General features: G+C 48.1%; 1 protein-coding gene across 2 annotated transcripts in view; it reads left to right on the forward strand.

Annotated features, from left to right (window-relative positions):
- Window positions 1-26,471, forward strand: part of LOC115083746 (oocyte zinc finger protein XlCOF6-like) — a 52,457-nt gene that overhangs the window by 13,679 nt on the left and 12,307 nt on the right. For both annotated transcript variants that reach the window (XM_029587741.1, XM_029587742.1), the window contains exons 2-4: window positions 7,423-7,549; window positions 8,931-9,032; window positions 22,251-22,370. In XM_029587741.1, coding sequence (XP_029443601.1) covers window positions 7,423-7,549; window positions 8,931-9,032; window positions 22,251-22,370 — 349 coding nt within the window. The remainder of the gene's footprint in view (window positions 1-7,422; window positions 7,550-8,930; window positions 9,033-22,250; window positions 22,371-26,471) is intronic.

The following is a 26,471-nucleotide window of genomic DNA, read 5'->3' on the forward strand; positions in this document are numbered from 1 at the left end:
CCGATAACAAGCGCCTGTTTCCTAACGGGCACGCAACCCTATTCCCCCCCCCTCGCCCGATGCAGTATTCGAATGGGAATAAAGTCGGAGCGGCATAAAACGAGGCGCGCTGCGTAGAAATGAACATCTAGTTTATTGCATCGGGTGCATGGATGTGTGAATTGTGTGTTCCTAACAAAAAGTGCAGCGTTTACACGAAGTTAAGGCAATCTGCAATGCCTGCTGAGCGAAAGGAATTGCCTGCTATTTTTAAAGAAATCCTTTGGCGGATCATTAATCCGCGCTCCACACTGCCCAGCATACATTTTTTTTATTTTTTGTTCTAACCCCAACTAACTACATCTTATACTAATCATTCTAGACAGCCCTACCCTACAAGGGGCACATTTACTGCAACATAGAGGACCACATTATTTTGTTTCTCGTGAGCTCTTGACTGTAAATAAACTTTAACTCGAACTCTGAAGGTGGAGTAATTTTCCCACATAAAAAAAAATGTGCGTTGGGCCCTTTCCTGCATTGGGCACTAATAGCTGATGTCTTAATTTCCATTGAATTTGTATGCCTTGGGCGCTGTCTGGAATGCGTTTTTTAAACGCGCTAATCTCCATGCTGCGTTGCTGGCTGGCTGTGTGCACGTGAAACGCGCATTTGTCTGGACGCACTTTATTGCGTCGGCCTTTCAGTGGAGTGCCAGGGTAGACTTCGTGTGGTTGCTGGACTTGGCTCCTGCCAGTAACCTTGTGGATGTTTTTGAACTAGTTGGAGGATAAAGTCTTGCATATGTTTCTTGCAGAAATCGATAAGATACTCATCTGGTCCAGGGCTGTTTCTTACCAGTAGCCTGCCAGTAGCCCTTTGTATGTATCTGGAGCACATTAATAGGAGCTTTTAATCTATCTGTCTGAATCTGCATTTTAGGAAGTTTTATTTTATCTAAAAACAAAAAAAGTTCTAATGGTATAAGTTGCCTTATTCCCCTTGGTGAAAAATCTTCAGAAGGAGAGCCGTGTTAGTCTGGTGAAGCAGAAATGACAGGCATCAGGTTTCACCTTCTAGACTAACCAATTTATTAAAGCATGAGCTTCTGAGGACAGAGTCCATGACGTCAGAGGCATGAAGTGATGGATAAAATTATATTCCCAACAAAGAGAAGGCATTGAAATAGGCAGGACATGGTGTGGAGAGAGTGTGGCTAACCTAACCAGGATATTCAGAGGCATAATAGCGCTGCTGATAGGTCTATCCGGATAACTTAAGTAGACGCAGTGCGGCTGAATATCAGCCCCAGACTCTTTACTGGCTAATAGTAATAAGGGGAAGAGTTGGTGATAACCATCACAGAAACATGGTGGCAGAAAAAGACCACATGGCCTACCTAGTTTCCCCATGTACCTAAAGAAGGTAACTATACAAACCAAATGGAGATGGGAGGATAGGTTAACCAGCTAACCCTGGCTGCGCCCTAGGCTGATCTAAAGTTGGCCAGATACATATATTCGGCTATCTCCGCTCCTGCCCCGGGAACACCCCCAACTTATCCCGCTAACTCATCTGGCTAGAATTTAGCAGGATAAGCCATTTAATATCACAGCTTTTGAATATCGGCCTCTGTTTTTATTTCCATGCTCAGAATACTGCTGTCAAGAGCCTGAGCTGAGCACCCCTTCAGTTTTGCCAACCTGAAGCACTTTGATGCAATCTCTAAGCCATGGTATTTGCATGCTTTTTTTTTTTTAGAGCAATTTGGTTTGTTTCAGTTCTAGCCCTAACAATATAGCTCCCAGCGTTCTCCTCTGTTCTGCTGGGTTTTCGTTCTTTAGCTAGCCTGCTCACCTAACGATTCTTCTCCTCAAAACAGTTTTTGGTGTCTTCCATTGCAAAACTGATTTGTTCTCTTCCAGACTTTATTTTAAATCAAAATGATTGATTTTGTCGTCTTCATCATTATGTCTAAGAATGCAAACCTCTCCCCCTAGTAATGACAGATTGATTCTCTGGGTGCACATGGGTCTAACTGCTTGTCTCAAAGTCTGTGCTAAAGCTGCTGGGTGCTGATTTGAAAGCCGACCGACAATGCCCCACTATAGTCAGGAGACTCAAAAGAGCAAAGGAAATATTCAGTCTGGCTACATGAGTTTGTTATTCTCCCACTAACTAGCACCATCTGATAATTCTGCCGGAAACCCTCCTCGGCAAACCACCTCGTGGCGCAACAGTAGCACGTCTAACTCCAGATCCCAAGAGTGTGTGTTCAATCACATCAGAGTCAGGCGCTCTGTTTTGTCCCTATTCTTAAAATCTCTATAATAGTGCCCCACAGAGTCCTTCCCAGTGAAGCCTTAGTCAAAACTGAAAGTTCCACTTACTGCTTCCTCCACTGTGTCCCCGCCTACTCTTTTAATATCACCACCACCGCCATCACAAAACATAGTCGCCATCTTAACTACCACCTCCATCCTTGGCCCTATATAAAGTAACATGTCTTACCGTGCATCATCTTTTTTTTTTTTTTTAAACTTTGTCTGTTTGCCCAGTTTTTTAAATATTCTCAAAATCATTGCAAGGATTACCCAACTGCACACTGCCATTGACAACTGAGCAAGATGCAACAGTAAGGCTCCATTAGAGCTCACCTGCTAATTTTCTTTCCTCCAGTCCTGCCAGACCAGCAGTCACCAGCAGATGGAGGCAGAGTGCTAGATTCCTTTTCTGATGTCATGACCCTATATAGGCCAGAGCCACAGGACTGTACTCGGTAGACTTCTGCCAACGCCTCCTCTTCCCAGTGGCTCTCTTCCTTCTGGTTTTCTTCTCTCCCCCTCCACCCATTTTTTTCTGAATCTCTCTCAAAAAATTAAATTACTGGTGGGGCAATGGTCTCCTGCCCTCTGAAATGGTTCTCCCCCCATTTTTGTTTGTAACAAAAACCCTTTTTCTTCCCTTCCTCAGGGACTATATTTTTATCCTTATAATCAATATATAGTGTGTGTGTGTGTGTGTGTATAATGTTATTGATTGCCTAATAAATATATATATGTAATTTTTTTCTTTTTTTTTTTCTTTTTTGCAAAGCTTCAAAAAGAAAGTAGAGCTATTAGCTTGGTCTGCGCCCCCCCTAGACTCTTCCTTGGAAGCCTGATCGTCTCTTTCCTTATACTGGTGGTTCCCTGCCAACTCTTTCTGATTATCCTGTCCTCTAAGTCCTTCTTTGTAGTGTTTGGGTGGGGAACTGGACTGGTCTGTCAGGACTTGGGGAAAGAAAATTAGCAGGTGAGCTTTAACTGAACTTTCCTGTACATCCTACCAGACCAGTCATCACCAACAAGATCTACCTATGCTGTCCTTAACCCGGGTGGGAGACTCCCAGAGCTGCTTCTAGGTCTCCTGTTGCAAACTCCATTTCTTTCCTTTCATATAGTTTAGTCTATAATGCTTTGAAAATGGATGCATTGAAGATCATGTGGCTGCTCTGCATTTGTCTATTGGATCTACTGACCTGTATTCTGCCCAGGATGCCACATGTGCTCTCGTCGAGTGAGCCTGTAGCTCCCCAGGTGCCGATCTACCTCTTTTTTTTTTATAATATTTGCTGCCTGTATAGCTTCTCTGATCCATCTGGAAGTTGATGCTTTGGATGCTGCTTCCCCTTTCCTTTCTCTTGCAAACAGCTTGTCTGATCTCCAGAAAGCATTTGTTATCTTTAAATATCTCAGGAGCATCCTGTGGACATCCAGAAATGTTAGCTCCTTTCTCTTCTCCGCACGTTCAGATTTCCTGAATGCTGGTAAAGAAATTGATTGTTGGATGTGAAAACCTGCGGCAACCTTGGGTAGGAATGAAGGCATCGTCCTTACGGTTACCCCTTTCCTCGGAGAAGGATAAGTAGGGATCCCTGCACGAGAGGGCTTTCAACTCTGAAACCCTTCTTTCTGAGTAAACTGCCACCAGCAGGGCTGTCTTTTTTTTAATGTTAAATCCTTTACTGAAATTCTCTTGAGTGATTCGAACGGGGCTTCTGCTAACACTCTTAACACAAGGTTTAGGTTCCAAGACGGTACAACTACTTTGCGTGGGGGTCGTAGTTGCTTTGCTCCCTTCAAAAAGTGGGCTATGTCCGAGTGAGCTGCTATGGATCTGACTTTCACCCAGACACTGTATCCTACCATACGCTGTTCATAGCAAGACAATTGTCTCTATAATCCGTCGTTATTGGCCTTTGTTATCCATACATGAATGATGTTTTTAAATTTCCTATTCGGTTTACTTATCACAGAGGCAGAAATTTACGTGACCTTCTGGTCCACTCAGAACTAAGGTCTCTAAGTCAATCTCCTTCTATTTATGATGGTCTCAGTCCTTGTAAAGCATGATTGGTTTGTTCACTTTCATTATGCGCAACCTCGTTTACTGATCCCCAGTCCAAAAAAATTTACGCACTCAATTTCAACTCCAATTGTTTAACATCTGATGTTATCTACATTATTCTCTGTCCATGTCAACTAATCTATGTTGGAAAAACTACGAAATCAATAAAAACTCGGATAATTGAGCACAATTAAACGCACAATTAAACTCTGGAATTTGTTGCCAGAGGATGTAGTTAGTATAGCTGTGTTTAAAAAAGGATTGGATAAGTTCTTGGAGGAGAAGTCCATTACCTGCTATTAATTACCGTAAGTTGACTTACAAAATAGCCACTGCTATTACTAGCAACGGTAACATGGAATAGATTTAGTTTTTGGGTACTTGCCAGGTTCTTATGGTCTGACCCAGTATGCCATGTTATGTTCTTATTTTGAACTCTCGGGAAAATGCCCCTTTAGTTCCTCACTGGATTGAAAAGTCACACAACATTTATGATCTCCGTTTCTGTGTAATTGATGTACTTGTTCCTCCATACCGCGGAGGCAACTTCTCTGAGATTCTCATTCGTAGAGAGCAAAGATGGATTTTCAGTTTGCACAATTTAACACCGTATGGGTTAAATAAGGAAATTGAATGGCGCTATTTCACTTGAATTGTATTTGGATCCTCGAATCTACCACACTATTTTCTCTTGTTGACTTCATGTGTGGCATTTTTCAATCTTTATATTTTTGTAATTATACTTCTTATGTTAAAATTGTTGATGTTTCTCTGTTAATTGTCCGTAATTATTTGTAAGTTTTTACACAATTTACTACATGTAAATAATTTCTAGACTCTGTACGGAATTTACAGCCGCTACTGCTCTAGTTCTTTTACATCTTCTTTTTATCTTTTTAGTATCTTGTTAGTCTTCTATTACGTCCGGTTTACAGTACTGCTTTCTGATTGGCTACTGAATTGCTGGGGCCTTCCATTCCTAGACCTGCTGGCGACTTCTTGCAATGCAAAGGTTCCTCGATTCTACAGTCACAGGAGAGATCTGTGGTCCCTGGGAATAGATGCTCTCATACAGGTCTGGCCAGAAGACAGATTACTTTATGCCTTTCTTTCGTGGCTGGGCAGGATAATTCCAAGATCGAAGGCCACAGGGGACTAGTACTCCTGGTGGTGCCGGACTGGCCCAGGCATCTATGGTATGTGGATTTGCAAACACTCCTGGTAGAAACACTCCTTCTCCTTCCGCCGCACATGGATCTGTTACAGCAGATACTAGTTCTTCACGAGGATCTGACTCTGTTCTGTCTTATGGTTTGGCCCTTGAGAGTTCACCTGTTGAATCGTGGTTATTCTGCTGCAGTGATTGCCACCTTACTCCATGCTCACAAGTTCTCCATTTCCTTGGCTTATGTGTGGATGGAGAGATTTTGAGGCCTGGTGTGAGGAGCATGGCGGTATTCCTCGTTCAATTATTATCCCACTCATTGTGGACTTCTTGCAGGATGGATTGAATATGGGCCCTTAATTCCTTGAAAGTGCAGGTTGTGGCTCTTACCTGTTTCAGGGGCCAGGTGAATGGTGGTTCATTGTCTCACCCTGATGTGATTCATTTTTTGAAGGGAGTGAAGCATCTTAGGCCTCCTTTGAGGTTAGCGGTTCTCTTATGGAGTCTTAACTTGATGCTGGATTTTTTGGCAGGCCCTACGTTCCGACCACTGCGCAGCCTTTCAGTGCAGTTGTTGACCTTGAAGACTGTGTTCCTGGTGGCTATATGTTCAGCGCATCGAATTTCTGAGCTGCAGGCCTTGTCTTGCTGAGAGCCGTTCCTTTTGGGTGACTCCGGGGGCATTACAGCTGCATACTGTTCCATCCTTCTTGCCCAAGGTAGTCTCTGACTTTCATTTGAATCAGTCCATCTCCTTGCCGTCCCTGGATAAAGTCAGAGATGCGGAGGAGTATTGCCTGTTGTGCTCCTTGGATATCAAGAGACTTGTTGTGGTATCTGGAGGTTTCTGAACCTTTTTTGAAAGATGGATCACCTGTTTGTTCTCAATGGCGGGAGAAAGGGCACTCTGGCTTCGCGGACTACATAGCTCACTGGATTAAGGAGGTAGTCACAGCCGCATATGTGGATGCCGGAAAGCCATTGCCTGCTCAGGTTAAGGCTTATTCCACTTGGGCTCAGGCAGAGTCATGGGTGGCGGTTAGTTTGTTGTCTCCCGTTGATATATGCCGAGCTGTGACGTGCTCCTTCTTACGCACTTTTTATAGGTTTTTATCATCTGGGTGTGCAAACCTGGGAGGATGCAGCCTTTGCACGTGTGGTGTTAACTGGATCGCGGGCAGCCTCCCACCCTGTTGGGGAGTAGTTTTGGTACATCCCAATGGTCCTGAGTCCATCTGTCTACACGCTAGGAAATGGAGAAATTACTTACCTGATAATTTCGTTTTCCTTAGTGTAGACTCAGCTTCCCGCCCTCTGCTGCTGAGTGATTGTCTTTCCTCCTGTGGGGCTGTGGTTCCCAAGGGATTACTGGTAAGTGTTCATCCAGTCCCTAGCTCTAGAGGTACCTAGAATCTTACGCGAGTTCTCTGTTTCTTGTTGGTTGAGTACAGTTCTGGTTACTTATTTTTAATCCTCTTTTAATCAAGTTATTTGCTGGTCTGTCCACAGTTGCTTTTGAAGAGAATACTGGCAGGCTGGGGTCACTGCAGGACTGTATATGCTGTGACGTCAGCTTGCTCCATCCCCATCTGCTGGCAGGAGAGCATAAACCCACTGGTCCAGAATCCATCTGTCTACACGAAGGAAAACGAAATTATCAAATAAGTAATTTCTCCATTGTAGAAATTTAAGACCCTGGAAGGTTTCAGACTTACAGGAAGTGGTCATTATGTATAAAGGTTAATTCCTTAAATTAGCATTCTAGATGATGCCAGGGGGTCTATCCAAATGTGAGTATAGAAGATCATTTTTTAATATTTTCATGCTTCAGAGGCAATATGTCAGGAGTGTGTGCTGCAGTGCTGAGCAAATCTCTCTTCCTGTTCCAGGGCCCTGTAACCTTTGAGGACGTCGCTGTCTATTTCTATGAGGACGAGTGGGAGATGTTGGAAGAATGGCAGAAGGAGCTTTACAAGGAGACCATGCAGGAGAATTATGAAGCTCTGACATCGCTGGGTAAAGATTACTTTTTGTACTGTTAGAATTTGTATGCTTAAATGGCTCGAAATGGTCTTTAAAATCAGAGAGGACAAACTATCTACACAACAAGAGAAGTCAGAGCAAACGTAGATGCAGTATCAGTTAACATAATTTTAGAAAAATATCTTATTTCACATTAAATGACTGCCAAAGACAGAAAAAAAATAAATCAGTCTTGAAAGAAAACAGACTTCAAATGGACAAATCAAGAGAATGAATTTTACACTCTTGACTGCAAGTCCTGACCATTATAATATCAAAATGAAGTTTCCATGACTCAACACAATGTGTGCACTTCCAACAAGTTTCCAATGTCCCCAAAACAGGTCAGCATCCACCTCCACACAAAATGAATAAGTACCATAAGTGCACGAATTGTGTTGAGACCTGGAAATGTTTCCATTTTGATGATGAGCACACTATTTCCCGTGTGCAACCCGGCATTAACTTCTCCAGCTCCTGAATTCTCAATCCTTTATTACCCACCACTTCCTTCCATATCTGTCCCAAGCCCGCCTATAATCTGTTATAAAAGTGACGGACTCCACCCTCTCTGCTGAGAGACCATGTCAGGTCTCGTCTTCAACTCTGATTCTTTAAAGGTCAATACTTAATCTAAACATAACACAGTACTTAATCCCCATAGCCACAGGCCTGAATGCACTGATAGGCACCCTAGCCCTGTGCCTAGGGTGGCAAAAATCTGGGGATTTATTGCAAGAGCTGAAGCCGGAGCGATTGCTGAACTCAAACACAAATTCTCTAATCTGGCACCTGACAAAACCCCTCCCCCCTATAAAAAGAGTCCACTTAGTTTCTAAATTTAATTTGGTTATCTCCTGTCCCCATTTAGTTGTTCGGGCTTTAATATTTTCTGAAATGGTAATCTGCTGTGCGCAGGGGTGACCTCCTGTAATATTTCTACCTCCTTTCAGAGCAAAGCGTGGCTTTAAACTTTTTTGCTTCGCTGTCTGAGAGAGCAGCTATCAAGCCCGTGTGTGGAGCCGACAGGTCTGCGGCCTTTGTTAAGTTTTCAAAGTGGAAACAGTTATCCTTTTTGGGTTGGAAGAAGGCCGCGCACAGACCCTGTGCCCGCGATCAGCGCGGGTCCTTTCTCCAGCGAAAGTAGGCGCGTGTGCATGCAGATAACTGTATGCGTGCGTGCCAACCCCTCTCCCTGCGCATCAAGGAGCTCCTCCCCCACGCCCTACCCCATTTATGTCCGCTGCTTTTTACTCACAGAGATGCCTGTGAAAACTGCCAGCCCTCCAGATGTTATTAGGTTAAAAATATAATTTCCCTTAATGCAGGGAAAGCATGATATAATTTCTTTATTTATTTTTTTTGCTTGGCACAGGCCCTTCGTCTGAGAAACCTTCTCTGATATCAAAGATCGAGCGTGAGGAAGACCCGTGGGTCGGGGAGCAGCAGGACCCGAGACTGAAAAGCTCCTGGAGAGGTGAGGGGGGAGAGTTCAGGGACAGGAGAGGCAGCCTGGAGGGGGGGGGGGGGGGAAGGAAGAGGCAGGTTGGGCACTGCCTTCTGATTCCTAAAGGATATTGTCATCGGTGGCTTTTTCAACTCTTAGTCGGGTCTATCCAGTACCGAGCGGTAGGAAGAGCTGCGTTAGTGCCCGGCGCACCCGCGGTTGCCGCAGGCACAGTGCAGCTCGCCTACCGCTCGATCCTGAACTTTAATTTCATGCAAACGTAAACCGCGTCTAAGAAGGGTCCGGGAAGCATTAGGCCCGCGCAACCCATTTTACTGGATAGAGCACCACGTCTTGAGCGGCCAATTGCACGCACAGGGGCCGCTTTCCCCCGTGCAGGTGTCCATCTTCGCCGGGAGGCAGGGGAGCCACGATCCGTTCCTGCTGATGGCCGGAGGGAGCTGCCAAAAGTAAGTCGCTTCGCCGCTTCACACTGTCAGTGTCTCTTCTCCCCTCCTCCCGGAGCAAGGCTGCTTTTCGCGCCCTGCTCCGGGAGGAGGGGAGAAGAGACACTGACAGTGTGAAGCGGCGAAGCGACTTAATTTTTTGCAGGCGCCCATCTTCGCAAGCAGCTGGAGAGGTCGTCTGATGTCCGGAGGGGGCTGCAAAAAGTAAGTCGCTTCGGGAGGAGGGGAGTGGGGACTGGACTGGAACATGATAACGATTGGAAGGATCGGAACTCAAAAAGCTTGGTAAACTTGGAGACAAGGTGAATCGACTGGAACACAAAGCAAGGCAATGTCAAAGGTGTTTTTCCCCCATTTCATAACATTTTTTTTTTCTTCATTAATAGTGAGCACCCAACCAAAATACTGCACACTAGTATGCAGTAAACCAAAATAGTGCACACTAGTATGCAGTAAATCAAAATAGTGCACACTAAATGAAACTTAGTGTGCACTAATGAAAATGAAAGGAAAAGAACCAAATGCACATCCCAAACGCAAAAAAGGGTCCCCTGGGGGGGGATCTGGCCAACTTTTTCTTTTCTGGGTCTTGTATGGCCCCCCCCCCGGCCCTGCATACTTCCGGTTCTATGGTTGGCTATAATACAGAGGATCTAGCCCTTCATTTCCTGGCTGTTGCCAGTTCAAACCCTGCTCGTACTTTTTCCCTAAAAAATAATATTAATTTCACATATCTTGCGTGATAGCACCCTTTCATTACAAGTTTACGCTAACCTGCTGTTTGCAACAGAAATCCATTGTTGAGCTGGGGTCGGGCGCACAGGTGTATGTATGCGCCCGACCCCAGCCTATGTTATATCCATCTGTGTCTGCCCCTGCTGTAACGATCCAGTCCGACCAGTTGTACCGTGGTATTGCATGTGCTCCTATTCTGTTTCTGTTGAGTGTCTGAGTGTCTCTGTATTCCATGTGCTCTTCGTGTGTTCTGTAGATTTTCTTGTATTCTATGTTCTTCTCTCGTATTCCATGTTCTCCTCTTCTGTTTCTGCTCTGTTTCCCTTTGTATTCCATGTGCTCCATATGGCCACAGTATCATCGCACGCAAACAATTGGCTAAAGGAAACGAACCCATTGTGTCTTCCAAAATATATATATATTTACGAAATTATAAACAATATAAATATAAACAATATAAAACAAAAACATATACAAAAATATATACAACGGGGGGTGGGGGTTGTGGGCCGTGAAAAAAGGGGAGGGAGCGTGCCATGGGGGTGGAGGAGGAGCGCAGTCATTGATGGGTCTGCAGGCGGTGGTGACCCTGCCCGCGCCAAGACCAGCAGTGACTGAGCTCCTGCGATTGCTCGCAGGAGCTCAACCACCTCCTGCTGGCCATGACGCAGGTCGAACAGGAGCGTCACCTCCCGCGCTGTCATTCCCTCCAGGGTGCCCATGGTGCGGTCGATCTGCGCCAGGAGGGGTATAGCATTGCGTCAAGGCGCCCCTCGATGCTGCCCTCCTGGCTATCCCCATCCATGGACAGCCCTGGAGTGGCAGGGCCGACAACGTCAATGACGCTGTCCTCCTCATCTCCCATGGCAGGCGGTGTGGGCGGGGCAGGAGAGATTTGGGGAGGAAAAATAGGGTGGGGGGGGGACAGGCAAAATAAAAGGGATGCGCTCCAAAATGGGGGTGGCCTGGTTATCAGGGGGAGCAGGGGAGATTGGGGGGGGGGGTAGGGAAACTGGGACGGGAAGGATCACGGTGGGACGGTCCATGGTGGGGGGCGGGATAATAGGCAGCCGCATCTCTTCCTCCAAAGTATCTGAAAAGAGAAAAAGTTAAGGCCTTAACCCCGTCCTCCATGAATTCATGCACAACAAGAAACAGAACCTAGCAACATTTTGAACAGGAACATAACCGGTACCATTACACACATGTACATGTGCAAATTACATTGGCGTGACAAAAGGCTATTAAAGGCTCACCATGGCGTTGTTCCGGCGGAGCATGTTGATCACCGCCATCATCATCACTGCTGCTGCTTTCTGAAAGGCGAAAACGTATAACTTTTGCTGCTGCCCATGCAGAGATCGAGAACAGTATTACACCAAATTCCTTTAACGCTTTCAGCTCCACCGTAAAGGCTATTAACTGCACCTACCATCCTCTCTTCTGTGGGCCCGCAGGGCCCTCAGGTACTCCGGCTCCTCCTTCCGGATCCTGCGTGCCCGCTTCTTCAATGCCTCCATCTGTCGGTTTAACAAAAGGAAAAGGAAGTTGAACTACAGAGGCTGAACTACATTCAAACCTAACAAGTCAGGTGTCATTTTTACTTTTGTCATCCCCATCACAATACAAATCTGGTACCCAAATACATCTAACAAGTCAAGTCCCATGGGTCCTGTAGTGGCACAGCTCTACAAAGCGACCAACCATTTAAATTGTTCTTGCAAGTCAAGGGTCAGTTTCCAACTGTCACACACAACAATACAAAACAAACCCACAAATCAAAGATGTTAAACCTTTACTTTTCCATGCATGTCACAACATAGTCAAAAACAGAGTCCTATGATCATACCTCCCTTGGACGCTCTGCTTGGGCGTTGAATTGTGCCCTGAGCGCCCGCCAGGCCTCGTCGGCCCTGTCCTGGTCCCGCGGGCGCCCAGGGCGGAAGAACAGGTGGCGCTCATCGGCCGCCACCAGCTGCGCCAGCAGTCTTACATCTCCGTCAGAGAAATTTGGAGATCTCCCTCTCGGCATCTTGAACAGAAATGGCCGCCCGGACGTGTCATTGCACGTGCCAGCGCCGTGCCTCCTGCTTCCGGCGGAACAAAAGAGCCGCTCAATCCTAGATTTAAGCGGCCCTTCGGTTCGCCATTTTTCATCGGCGGAACAAAAGAGCCGCTCAATCCTAGAATTAAGCGGCCCTTGGGTTCGCCATTTTTCAACGGCAGAAAAAAGAGCCGCTCAAACCTAGACTTAAGCGGCCCTTCTGTTCGCCATGGTCGTTCCCGCCATTTTTGTCGCCTTTCTAGAACTGGAGTTTCCCATTGGTCCAAAATGATGTTTCCAAATGGTTTTGAAACTGGAGTTTCCCATTGGTTTGGTAACTCACGTTTCCAATTGGCCAGCACAGCATCATACTACTACCATGGCCGTGTATATAGGTCGCTTCTGTGAATGGTGAAGTCACTTTCGACTTTGTTTGGACTCGGACACACGCGTACAACAGTTTCGTCGGAAATTGAACGGGGGATCGTCAAGGCTTTAAGCAGGTAAGCAGTGCAAAGCACGCTTTATTTTTTTCATTTAAATTCGGTGTCCCTCGTGGTTGATCCCGGTGCATTTACAGGTCTTTCATGTGCGCTTATGTTTGGGCGCACAAGGAGGAAGCCTAGAATCCGCCATACCTTTGCTCCGTGTGCCTGTGCTACTGTCTTCTATGCTTTTTTTCTTGTGCGTCCATGCATGAAGAGTAGAGTTTAGCGTTCCTTTGGTTCCCATGTTCGCCTTCTTGTTTTCTCCTTTTCAGGAAAAGATGCCATGGAAACAAATGATTTCACGGGTGGAGGTGGAGCACGGAAAGCGGCAACCATTTGTGGAATGGCTCTTCATCGAGGCTATACAGAGGCCACAATATTTTGTAGTACTTTTAACAGATGTAATGTCTGCTGTGCTGTCCATTAATCACGAGCTCTTTGTCACCGTTCAGGTTTAACTATGCCGGGAAAGCGCACTATGGGTGAGTTAGAGGACCATGCAGTGCAGCAGCAACGAGAGGAAGACTCAAGCGCCAGCCAGCCACCCCAAAAGTGAACCCATAAGGCGCGCTTTACGGATGAAGAGAAAGAGGTATTGTGTCGTGCGGTATGTGAAAAACATGGCCTTCTCTTCAAGTCGAAGATTTCGTGGACCAGCAGAAAAAAGATTTGGGAAAAGATAGCCCAGGATGTGAGCTCCCTTTCTGTGACGCCCAGGGATGTTAAACAGGTGCAGCACCGGTGGCGGGACACCAGGAAAGAGGTGAAAGAGAAGGCCACTAAAATCAGTGCCTCTGCAAAGAGGACCGGTGGAGGGCCACCGTGCAGCATCGTGCTTACACCGGTGGAGGAGATGGTGCTCCGAACTATGAGGAAGGAGGTCGTCCTGGGCGTCCAGATGCAGCACATCACGGACACAGCAGCACGTGCAGGTATGTATTTAGCTAAATCTGGTTACCGTAGCATGTTAACTGTATGGCTGATGAGTGGTCCACCCATGTGTGTGTGATCGTTCTTTTTTTTTTATTTCGAAACAGCAATAAAAATTTGCATCGTTCATTGCCCTATCATCACTGTATTTGTTGCAATAGTATGTGATAGCATTTAGGTAATGTCACGTCTCTTCTGGCATGGTAATTGTTGTTCCATAAAAATAATATGATTTGGTTCCACATTGGTATTGCAATCCATAACGATGAACTCTTCACAAATATGGAATGACAGTGACCTCTTTCTATATCTCGATCCACAGAAACAACGGACAATGGCGAAGGTGAGAGTGAAGAATCCGACCAGAACCAGGAATTCGTTTTTCCACTGCCTAGCGCTGACTCCCCCAGCCAGCAATTGTCAGAGGACATGGTCACACTGGGTCTGTATGATGTCCCTGTCGACGAATCACTGGAAGTTCTCGGGGACCTCCAGGATCCAGCCACCCCCCCAGCATTTCAAGACCCGGAAACATCCCAGCAACTGGATGACCCGCCAGTGACTGAGGAAATAGCGCCAGTGGAACCTGACCTCAGAGTGCCACTTTTTGGCGATGATGTCCTGAGCGAGCAATTAGTGGCTGGAATAACCTCACATCAGGATCGTCATCATGAGGAAATCCTCCAGGAATTGCGATCGCTGAGAGCTGACTTTTGAGAATGTATGGTGGAAATGATGGCTGCTCAGCGAGAGAATATGGCAGCACTGATCGGTGCTATCCAAGCATTCGCCTCTAAATTTCCTTCCATCCAACACCCATAAAAAGTTAAATAAAAGTTATGTTTTCAGTTTGATTATGTGTACTTTTATGTTTTTATTACTGCTGGCTAAGTTTTATACGGTCACAGACGGAGCATAGGCTGGGCATGGCTATTGAACAGATCTCGCAGTCAGTGTGAATAAGAACTTCATTGTTGGGGGGGGGGGGGTACATAACATGTTCATGATGTCAATGACACCCCACTTCCGTTTGGGCAGGTACAAGGCGCAGACGGCTGGAGCAAGGCCTGGGGGGACGATGGGAATCCTTTTGTCCTGGAGGGGGGACAAAAGGATTCCCCTCCTCCCCACTAGGGGGAGACATGCCAGAGTATAAAAAGCCGGTAATGTTGTCTACAATTGGGTCGTTACACTTATTTATGTTACACTTCCACTCCACGAAATGTTTATGTAACGTTAAACAGATTTTTAGTGCTGGGAAAAGCTTTCATATTCTGAAAAGGAAAACCAGATGTGGCTTTAAAGTTTGTAACCATAATATTAATGTTACACATCAAGGGATATTTATTGAACCATAAATAACCAAAGGCTACAGATAATATTTCAGTGGCTGGTAATGGCCAGGAGGACCATAAAAGGGAAAATAATATCAGGTCTAAAGACAGAGAAATATGGATACAATGAAGTCCATGTGAACTGCTAATGTGTTGATGGAGGGAGTCATCTTCCAGTTATATGTTCTGTTCAGTACATTTTTAAAGAAATCAATCTCGAATTCTGAAACAAAAAGAGAACAAAAGGCAAGAGTGAATAGGACAAGCAGGTACATAAATGATTAATATCTATAATAAAGCACAGCTATGAACATCAATGAAAGCGCAATATCATCCTGGGGCACTGTGGTACTATAACAGCAGCAATGTAATGTATGACATTAAACTTACAAGAGAAATAACTGTTGATGACCCTTTGTCGGACCTCATGACCCCGTGCACTGTTGTCTGCTTCAGCTGCGAGCTCCACGGGCGGATCGGGTGGCAAGTCTTCGTCAACCTCTGCATGCACACCGAATCGCAGACAAATATTGTTTAGCATGCAGCAGGCAAGAATAATGCTCACAACCTTTTCTGCACTGTATTGCAGGGCACCCCCTGAGCAATCCAGGCATCGAAAACGCCCCTTCAGAACTCCAAAAGTACGCTCAATCACATTTCTGGTGCTGCCATGAGCCTCATTGTAGCGTTTTTCGAAAGCTGTGCCTGGGTTCTGTAGCGGAGTAAGCAACCAAGGCTTACAGCCATAGCCGCCATCGCCTATGGGATGAAAAACCAGGGATGCATTGAAAACAACATTGCAGCGCAAAACACCATAAACAATGAAAGACCTAAACATTACTGTATGGCGCTCACCCTTAACATCCTGAGAACAGAACACATGACAGACACAGTCACGGGAAGTAGCAACTGTCACTTACCTAGCAGCCAACCTTCCCCGTACTTTCCTTCAGGGAATTGGGTGGCCAGAGATGAATGTGCCAGAATGTAGGCGTCATGGCAGCTCCCTGGAAAGTTAGATACGACATTTAGAATACGAAGGCGTGCATCGCAAACCACTTTGCACGTTCATGGAATGGAAGTGCTTGCGATTCCGGAACGCACTCTCTTCATCCAACCTGGGTGTAAACGCAATATGAGTGCAGTCGATAGCGCCCAACACGTTAGGCATCCCTGCAATACCCATGACCCCGCTGCGTATCTGTTGCAGTTCAGCTGGATCCGTAGGATACACGATGTACTCCCTCACCCGCTCCATCATGGCCTTCAACACCTGTGACTGGTTCCGTGAAACGGAGGCCTGCGCCATACCAGCAATAACACTCACTGGGTTTTGAAAACTTCCGGTACCAAAAAAATTTAAGGCGCACAGAAGTTTATTCAATCCGGGCACAGCATGGTGTCAATTGGCCAGGGGCTCCAGGTCCTCACGCAGGTCTTCATAGAGGGACAAGATTGCCTGTGAGCTCAACCGGTAGGTTCAGACAACATCTCGCTCACGCATTCCAAAAAGCGTTGTTCGCGTGCGAATGACACGTCCCGGCGGGGGGGCGGCCCGCTGAATGCCTCCCATGCAGATGGCATGGTGCCCTGCCTGCAGGGAATACAACAGATGGTAAAACACTGATAAAATAGATGTTATTCCAATTAGTACAATGTGGCTAGAGAGAGATGGACAGATAGTCCACCGTCACTGTTGAGAGTAATGTACATCCAAGCATTTACAAATAGTTTCAATGCAGATATATTATAGCGGCCAGATCAAAAAAATAGGAAATAACACGTAGAAAAAACGAAGCTTGGTACACAAAAATGTTACAGATGAATGTGGCTAGAGAGCGATGGACAGATAGTCCACCATCACGTAATGTTACAAGCATGGCCATGGATCAGCAAAAAAAAAAAACTAAGCATGGCCAAGGACATGGATCGGCAACACTGTTATAGACAACCCATCTGTAGTCGCCCATCTTCCGGCGTCTGTAGAGACGCCTTTACGGACACCAGAAGATGGGCGCCCATCTATCTGCATCCGTAGAGACTGCTAAACATCTCTCTGCATCGCTGCCTCCGCCTTACGGACCATGCCCGACGATGGGCGCCCAGGGAGATTGCCCAGATAAGGTGGAGATGAGACGCCTTTACGGACGCCCGAAGATGGCGCCCATCTCTCTGGGCGCCCATCTCTCTTCCGTAGAGGCTTCTCATCTCCACCTCCGCCTTACGGACAATGTTCACGGGCACCCAGAGATGGGCGCCCGTGAACATCGTCCTTAAGGACGATGGGCGCCCATCGTCCGGCATCGGTAGAGGCGCCAGAAGACACGGACGCCGTTCTTTACTGCTAAACAAAAAAAAAGCACGTACCACCTCCGGTCTTGCAGCTGGGTTCACCGGTCGGATGGGTTCTCTTTGCTACAGCCCCACCCCGTTTACCTCTCCAATCTGCCGATCATTTCCTGCGTTTCTCAGTCGAGCATATCTCCTTCTCCTCGACCGAACGAAAATTAGCACCAGAGCAATAACTTACAGGTTGTCCATGGCGCTGTCCGGTACGAAGCAGATCGAATGCCACACTAACGCCAGGTAAAAGGTAGGCGGTAAATTAACAGGTTAAACGTGCAACAAACGGCAGGGAAAAATAGCGATAGTTGGGGCGCGGGTTACGGGATGCTAGGGAATAGCTAATTCGCTCGTTTGCATGCAATATACATGCTGCGTGCGGAAGGGGTTGCCCGGGGATTTTAGGACGCGGTAGGAGTAGGTTAAAGGGGGTTTGGGATCGCAGGAAGGGCTAACGCGGCCGGAAAGTAAATAGAATGCGGGTTAGGAGCGGGGTAAACGCGGCCGCACTTTACTGGATAGACCCGCTAGCTAGGTGATGCCTTCAGAACAGACAGGCAATTTACCAAACGATCCTCACACCCACCAGCCACCTCGCTTATCTACATTCTTGATAATCAACTCGCCAACTACAGTAGCAGCCCTAACCCATCCCTCCTGGGCTCAGGACACATCCTCCATGCATCCAAGGCATCAACTGGTAGACAGGAACTAGGTACAGGATCTCTATATATATATATCAATCATCATGCATATTCTCTGAGAGCCAGAAGCTCTCTGCACCAGCTACACAGATGACTCTCTCTCCACCATCAGGTAGATAATCATACGTGTGGTTCATGCTGCAAAAGACTGGATAGCCCTCATTTCGCTGCTGGGCTACTGTTTGGCATCTTAATTTTATTGGAGCAGTTTAGTTTTAAAACTGTTTAAGGAATGGGTGTGTGTGATCCAATTTAAAAACCAATAGATTTTTTACATTTTTTTTTTGTTAGTTTGTCACTGATCACCAATCGGACTAAAATTAGTCAATTACTAAAATCAGGGTTAATTGCACATTGTTCTAAATTCCTCTTATTTTGATTTTATTCTTAATAGGGGTAATCTATGTATCAAAAAATGTGATGGATGTGTGGGAGGTGGAAATCCAATGTCTCTTCCTTGCTCAGAAACTAGTTCTCACACCTTCTCAAATGAAGCAAGTCAAGTGACTTTTTTGCAAACTGTCTACTTCCCCGCATACTTATGCACTCATAATTAAATTCCGATCTTAACTACACACAGATTTAATTCAGCCTCTCTACATTCTTCCCAGCACGCAGTTCATTCATTGTCTCAGATCTTTTTCTTTTCTAGCTTTCCTAGCGTGTAGCAGATGGGCTCAGGACCAATGGGTATAGTGTGCTCCTGATAGCAGTTGGAGATTTCAATCTGACGTCAGCCCCTAGTACATATACCCCTGCAGGAAGTGCAGCTCTTCAGTATTTTCCGTCTCCTTAACATTTCGGGACTTTATACAAGCTTGCACAGCGTTAGAGTATTCTAACCAAAGAAATCCAAAACAAGAAGTCTTACCTCTACAGACTAGCCCCGCTCTCCTGCGGTGATACCTACGGGTCACTCCCCCAGTTGAGAATTGCTGAGGTGATTTCCGCGATCCCTCAGAGGTTAAGCCTCGGTCTGGCAGCCGACCCAGGTATGGACTTGGCCCCCGGCAACGGGTGCGGCTGAGAGGCAGCGGGTGCAACCTCGAGCACGGCGGTGAACGTACTTTTTCCTCTCCTTCACACCCCCCTCCCCCCGCAGCCGGAGACTGCCTGGAATGAGACTGGGGAAACGCCGAGACAAGGTAAGGTAGAAAACTTCCTAAAAGTTTCCGGTCTCCGAGGCTCGAAGAGCCGCACAGATCGCCAGCCGGCGTCAGTGCCACCGGATTGGTCAGCTCTAACCGGGCTAGATCCGGTCCGATACGAGGGTCCTCCCACATGGAGACCCTCCAAGGTGGTCGTCATATTGCTCGCGTGGTTGCAGTCGCCATTTTCACTTGATCGCCGCCCTGTCCGCCAATTCGATCCGTGCGCACAAAATGACTTGTGCGCACACCGGCACCCGCATAAGTACCAGAGACGCGCACAGCCACACGCTCAACTGTGCCAGACGCATAAGTAAACCCCGTGCGCACAGTGGCACGTGTGCATCCGACCTACTCGCACAACTTTGGCGCACCCGGAGCGCATAACTAAGCCTCCCGGCGTACGCTTGAACGCACAAACTGGGGATTTCTGCAATCCTACGCGCACAAACCATGGCACCACCGGACAAGAAGCTCAAGGCTCGGGTCTTCTGCCCAGCCTGCCACATAAGAGCTGCGCAGCACAAAGAGGCCACGACTCTGTGTCTACAGTGCGAGGAAGCTCTGGGTGAACCAGGCCAAGGCCCTCCCCAGCCGGTACGGGGATCCGCATCCGCAGCTACCCCCAGCGGGAGCCGCCTTCAAACGGGGCTCCCCAGGGACGCAGGCCTCTCAATTTAGACTCAGCATCTTTCTCCTGGGTAGAATTTTTCAAAGGCCTACATACCTTTGTCCACATGCCCCCGGCGCCCCTGATGACACAGCCACAGCCTTCCCCAGAGGACCCTAACATCCCGGGACCCTCCAGACCCAGAGAATTGCCTCCCCCGCCCAAAAAACACCAACACTGGGGACACGGACGCCTCTGACGAGGATCAAGACTCCCTGGAGGAAGGAGAAATCACTCCAGGAAAGGAACCTTACCGAACCATGAGGCAGTTCTTTGCCAGAGACGAACTATCAGACCTCATGGCTCACAGCTTGAAGAAGCTCGCTGTCCCAGGCACAAGTGCCACAAGGAAACCGAAGACGAACCCCCTCCTCGAGGTACTCAGTCAGGCCTCCCGCCATTTTCCTCTGCTGCAAGCCGTCCAACAGCTGATTGACCTGGAATGGGAGTCTCTGGAGGCCACTTTCAAGGGGGGACGGACCCTGCCAGCCATGTACCCCCTGGACCCCGCTGCCAAAGATCTCCTGGCATTCCCCAAAGTGGATGCCATGGTCTGCGCGGTCTCAAAGCGCACTACCATCCCAGTCGAAGGAGGAGCAGCGCTCAAGGATGCCCAGGACAGACATCTGGAATCCATCCTCAGTCATTCGACGTATCAGCTATGTCGCTACAGATTGCGGCCTGCTGTGCCATGGTGACACGCGCCTGCTTATCTAAGACCAGGAACGCCGCCACGCCCGTCGAAGCACTAGAACCAGCAGTGTCATTCCTCACGGATGCGACCTCCGACCTGGTGTGCACCGCAGCCAGAGACGTTTCGTCCATTGTGGCAGCCAGAAGTCAACTCTGGCTCTGAAGCTCGTCAGCCGACGCGACGTCTAAGACGAGACTCACGAGAGTGCTTTTTAAGGAAACCCTCCTGTTTGGAAGGGAACTGGAGAAGTTAACAGACAAATGGGGCGAATCCCCACTACCGCGGCTACCGAAGGACAAGAACAAGAGAAGCCAGCGCCCCTCCCCCCCCCGAATATCTAAGGGCAGGGGATCACAGCGCTTCAAACCGTACAAAAGTACATATCAAGCATCTCTCCCCGCAGGCAGGGGCCAGTCCTTTCGGAATAAGCACAACAAAAGGGCAGCCGACTCTGGTCCAGGCCCCAGCCGCACCCCACAATGAAAATCAGCCGACCCATCCACAGGAAGAAGCCATAGGGGGCAGGCTTGCCCTATTCTACCAAAGATGGGTCGAGATGACTTCGGACAAGTGGGTCCTAACCATCATTCGAGAGGGATATTACCTGGACTTCCACAACATCCCTCCAGACAAGTTTGTGAAATCTCCCTGCCACGACCCTGTCAGGAAGACGGCAGTGGAATCCACACTGACCAAATTGAAACAAGGGGAAGCAGCCTGGCGGGCAGCCATAGCCCGCTGGATCAAAGAAGTGATCAAGGCAGCCTACGTGGAGGCAGGCAAGACACTGCATCTACAGGTCAAGGCCCATTCCACTAGAGCCCAGGCAGTGTCCTGGGCAGAAATCAGAATGCTGTCACCCGCCGAGATTTGCAGGGTGGTGACATGGTCCTCCATCCACACCTTCTCCAGATTCTACCGTCTGGATGTTCAGGCTCGGGAGGACACGGCATTCACAAGGGCAGTACTAAGTGGGCCAAGGGCAGCCTCCCACCCTGTAGAGGAGGTAGTTTTTGTGCATCCCATTGGTCCTGAGTCCATCTGCTACACGCTAGGAAATGGAGAAATTACTTACCTGATAATTTTGTTTTCCTTAGTGTAGACAGATGGACTCAGCATCCCGCCCACGGCTGCCGGCAATCACGGAAACCTCGAGTGAACCCCGAGAAAAAGACAAACACGGGTAAGCCAAGCTTCCCTCTAATTAGGACACCCAGACTTGCCGGGTGTTGGCGTTTCTCGGTTGAGTGCACTGGCGGTCTCCAGCTATAGCCACATCAACGGGTTCAAGTTAATCAGTTAACCAAGTTAATCAAGTTATTCAGTCACACATATATCCACAATTGCTTTTAGAAGAGAATACTGAAGAGCATGGCATCCTGCAGGGGTATATGTACTAGGGCTGACGTCAGATAGAAATCTGATCCATCTCCAACTGCTACTATCAGGAGCACACTATACCCATTGGTCCTGAGTCCATCTGCTATACTAAGGAAAAGAAAATTATCAGGTAAGTAATTTCTCCAATTTTCTTTGTCACTTTTTTTTTATAACAAAACAATTTTTTTTTTAATATTTTATATTCCGCTTTTCGACACCTCAGCATACTGTAGAGACTTCCCTGCCCCAGAGGCCTCACAAACGTAGTTTGCACCTCCAGTTGAGGACATGATGTAATTCTTTTTTCCTAGAAACGGACTCTCCAGTTGAGGAACTTGATCTGATAATAAGGATTAAGCAGGAGGAAGATTCCTGTGTCTGGGATCAGCAGGACCCAAGAGAGAGTGGGTGGTGTGAGAGCTCCTATACAGGTGAGTGTCAGCTTGGGTAGGGGAGGAGACCCCTGTGTAAGAGGCCATATGATGTTGGGGGGGCGGGGGCCCACTGTGTCTGTATTGGGGGGGGGGGGGGGTTTCCTTCTAATTCCTAAGGATTTTATCGGTGGCTTTTCCCCTCCCTCTGTGTTTTCCCATTTGCATTTATACGTTATTCATAATCACATTAAGTTGGCATTAACAGATCTGACCTTTTAGCAACTGAAGGAGAAGGGATAGAAGTTGTGTTTTTGTGAACAGCTTTGTTTCTGTTAATTCTCAGTTTTTGTATTATAAACCCAAGGGGTTTGGTCTTTGCCTGTCACCCTAAAATCATCTCAGTATGCCACTGGTAAAATGTAGAAGAAAACATCGTCATATATTTCCCACATAATCATTTCACCAATGGGCACATTAAATAAATATGGAGGGCCATAATCCTGGTTTGTAGAATTCTGTGCTAATCTCCTTAAAATGTTGCTGAGCTTCCATCACACAGGAGGAAATGGCGCGATCAGAAGTGGTTTTTTACAGTGTCTCTCAAAAGCAGCAACAGAGCTCAGAGGAGCATCAGCGAGGAATGTGTTGTGCAATGTGAAGTGTAAAGTCTCCATGTGCTCAGTGTCAAGTTGCAGCCGGGTGCTCTCACTCTCTCGTGACTCCTCTCTCTGTCATCAATTTCTGGCCACCTGTGTGTCTCTTTCACTGGTTATGAATCTCCTGTCAGCTCTCAGATTCAGGAAAATTGATCTGACTGTTTGGTACTTTTACAAAGACACATGTACAAAGTAGTTAGAAAAGAGCGACATTCTATTGTACTAAAATAAAATCACAAGGTTCCAAAAGGACATCTGCAGGTATCAGGCAGTGGCGGTCATTGTTTCTGGTCTCCTTGCTGGCTAGAACCTGTTTTTCTCCGAGGACAAACAGGAGGGGCAGTCTTTGCACACAGCTTGACATCTTTAATTTCTGTAGTCCACTTGGAGACCAAACCTGGCAAGAAGTGGAATATCAAACGTTCGTAACATTGAGCAGGAGTAAATATCCGCAAGTAAAAGACAGGTGCACATCACTTTGGCAGTTGTGAAATGGCAACTCATGCACAGAAACGTTGGCTCTGCTCCGGAATGCCCCTGCCCACCCCCTCCCCTTTTTTCTTCTTTTAATGCACGTAAGTTTCCTGATTCCTGTAGGTATGTTATTTTTCAAATAGCATGCACTCGCATACATGCCCTTCTATACATACAGGTGCTAATGTTTATGCACCTTAAAGGGTTTCTTCCTCTCTTTTTGGAATTGGCACCGTGGAGTTCCGATGACGTGCGTTGGTATTGGTCTCTGTTGACGTGTGATGCCGGGAGCGAGGACATTCCTGGTGGCAGCTCGAATCCCTTCAAGCATCCTCATGGGGAGGAGAACTCTACCATCATGCTTTCTCCAGGGTTCAGGTGTCCGCCACCAATACACTTCGGGTATCCTAGGAAGGACATGGTTGCTGCTTCTGCTTCCCAGGCGTTAGCAGTTTTTGAGGAGGACCTGGATCCTAAGTTACAGAGCATCAGTATACTGGCATCTGTGTCTCTGCAGACAAGCGTCTAGCTGTTGCTGGAACCCATCCTGGCACCCAGTGGAAGAGTCATGAGGCCTGTTCTTGAAGGAGAGTCAATATTAGGAATCTCAGCCCATCATGGAAGGAAGAGATGCAAGAGTTCATCAGGATCTAGGACCCAATAAACAAGTGTTGCCCTCTCCGAGGTCTTGTCTGCTAGCCAGATGAGGTCCGGGTTCATGTCCCCCTCATTCCAGTCAGGCTTGGACGCTGAATACTCCTAAGAGTATGGTTAGGATCTGAGGACTTTGATCAGGAAATGTCAGTAGGTCTCCTCTTGGACCACCCTCCTGTACAGGAAAGGAGATCATCTCCCTCAGAGCTCCTTTCCTTTGCTGATTTTAAGAGAATGGTGGAGGCCATTTTATCTACATTGCAGGAGGAGGAGGAGCCTAGGCCATAGGTACATTATATCCTCCAGTTTGTGAATCCCCAATGGATATTGTAGCTGTGCTCATCCATGAGGTCCTTTAGGAGGCACAGATGAATGTGGGAGAGCCTCCTCTCTGTAGCTCTGATTTGATAAGAAGATGGATGAGAGATACTGTGTCCAGACAGATCCCGGATTTGAGAAGCAGCAGCAGCTGCTCATTAGTGGTGGTCAAATCCATTCTCAAGCAACCCAGGCAGTCTAGAACTGGTTTGGTTTTCAGAACATCCGTACTGAATATGTAGGAGATAGAATTGCATGCATTGGAGGCCCGGTGTATGCAAATCTTTCTTCCCTGTACGTACCAGGATCAGTCCAGGACACCTGGGTTGTGACTCCGCACCAGTAGATGGAGACAGACTAAAACTTGTGGGCGGAGCATATATGCCCCTGTGCCAGTCACAGCCCCTCAGTCTTACTCTGTCTCCAGTAGGTGGTGCAGGTCTGGTCACAGCCCTGTCGGGCCTGATTCTGTGTGGTTAGTCAGGTTCGCTTTTGTGGTTGATTTTATTAGGCCTAACTTGGTTTTTTTCTTCAAATTGGGTTTTATTTAATCTTGTTTAATTCTAGTCCCAGTTGTCCTGCCTCCCTGGGGAGTTGAGAGGTCCTGAGGGGACTACCCTCCCCAGGTTGAGGCCGCTGCTAGGGTTGAGGACCCGGCTGGACTAGTAGCAGCGTCAGGGGTGACACCGGGGAGCCCGGTTCACTCACCCCTGCAGGACATAGGGCTTTTCAGCACCTGGGACAGCGTTTTTTCTTATTTTAAAAAAAAAAAAAAAAAAAAAAAGTGTTTTTACTTTTGTTTTCAGTCGGCTCTCCGTTCCCTGGCGTTGCGCTCCGTTCCGCTCGAGGGGGGGCGTCTTCGGCAGGGGGGAGGTCGCCGATTTTCGCCGCGTTGAATTTTTGTGTTTATTCGGCGTCCCTCAGTGCTTTTCGGCGCGTCTTTGGTTTCCCGCGGTTTTTTTGCAGGGCCGCGCGGCTCGCAGTGCAGGGCCTGCGACTCGGCGCGCGCGCGTCTCTCCCAGGACGGGCTTTGCTCGGCCTGCGTCCCGGGAGACGAGGGATCGTCGGCGGCTCCTCGGGGGGCCCGTTCGCCGTCGCAAGGGGGGGGTCCCCCTGATAGGCCTCCTGACCCGTTCCTGGTCAGCGCGGGAATGGCGGCCATTTTGTCTACCGGCCGGGTAGCTTCGCGGGAAACGGTGGGGGCCTCGGTTTTACCTCCTACGCTTTCCCCGCAGCGGGGTGCAGCGGTGGAGGTCCCTTCAGAGGGGCCCCAGTCCCGGGGGCATTCGGAAAGCAACGCAACGGATTCGGGCAAGTTTTCTGAAGATTTGGCGCTTTGGCTGCGCCGTTATAAGCGCAGCAAGCGCAGACGGGGGGACGCCTCGCGTTCAAGGGTCCACCGGGCCCCGCCGCAGAAGAAGATGGCAAGGAGGGTGGCGAAGACCACCCAGAGAGCGGCCTGGGGCAAACGGCTTCCCCGAGGGGTGCCGCAGAACTCGGATTCCGAAGATACCTCCGGGGCGGACGCAGAGGCCTCCGAGGAGCCCCTGCCTGGGGCCGGGACGGCAGCAGCAGATGGCTCGGCGCAGCCCAGTACAGGTAAAGGAGCGCAGGCCGTCGACGGGGATGACCCAAAGGTGGTGCGTCTGTTCCGCAGAGAGGAACTGTCGCCACTCATTCCGGCCATCCTCCAGGAGCTGGGGATTGAGGCTCCTCCGGTGGTGGTCCGCCAGGAGGCAAATATGGATCCTGTTCTGATTGGGTTCACAGGGCCGGCGGTCGTTTTTCATTTTTTCGTCCACGGATATCCTCTTCAAGGAATGGGATACTCCGGAGTTAGGTCTGAAGGTCAGCAAGGCCATGGACAAACTTTACCCTTTGCCGGAGGACGCGCTAGAGCTCCTCCGACTCCCAAAGGTGGATTCGGCAGTGTCAGCTGTCACGAAGAGGTCTACCATCCCGGTCACGGGAGCGACAGCCCTCCGGGATATTCAAGACCGTACGTTGGAGGTTCAACTCAAAATATTTTTGAGGTTTCTGCCCTAGGGGTGCGTGC

The sequence above is a fragment of the Rhinatrema bivittatum genome, chromosome 2 (assembly GCF_901001135.1).
Source record: "Rhinatrema bivittatum chromosome 2, aRhiBiv1.1, whole genome shotgun sequence".
Taxonomy (NCBI): domain Eukaryota; kingdom Metazoa; phylum Chordata; class Amphibia; order Gymnophiona; family Rhinatrematidae; genus Rhinatrema; species Rhinatrema bivittatum.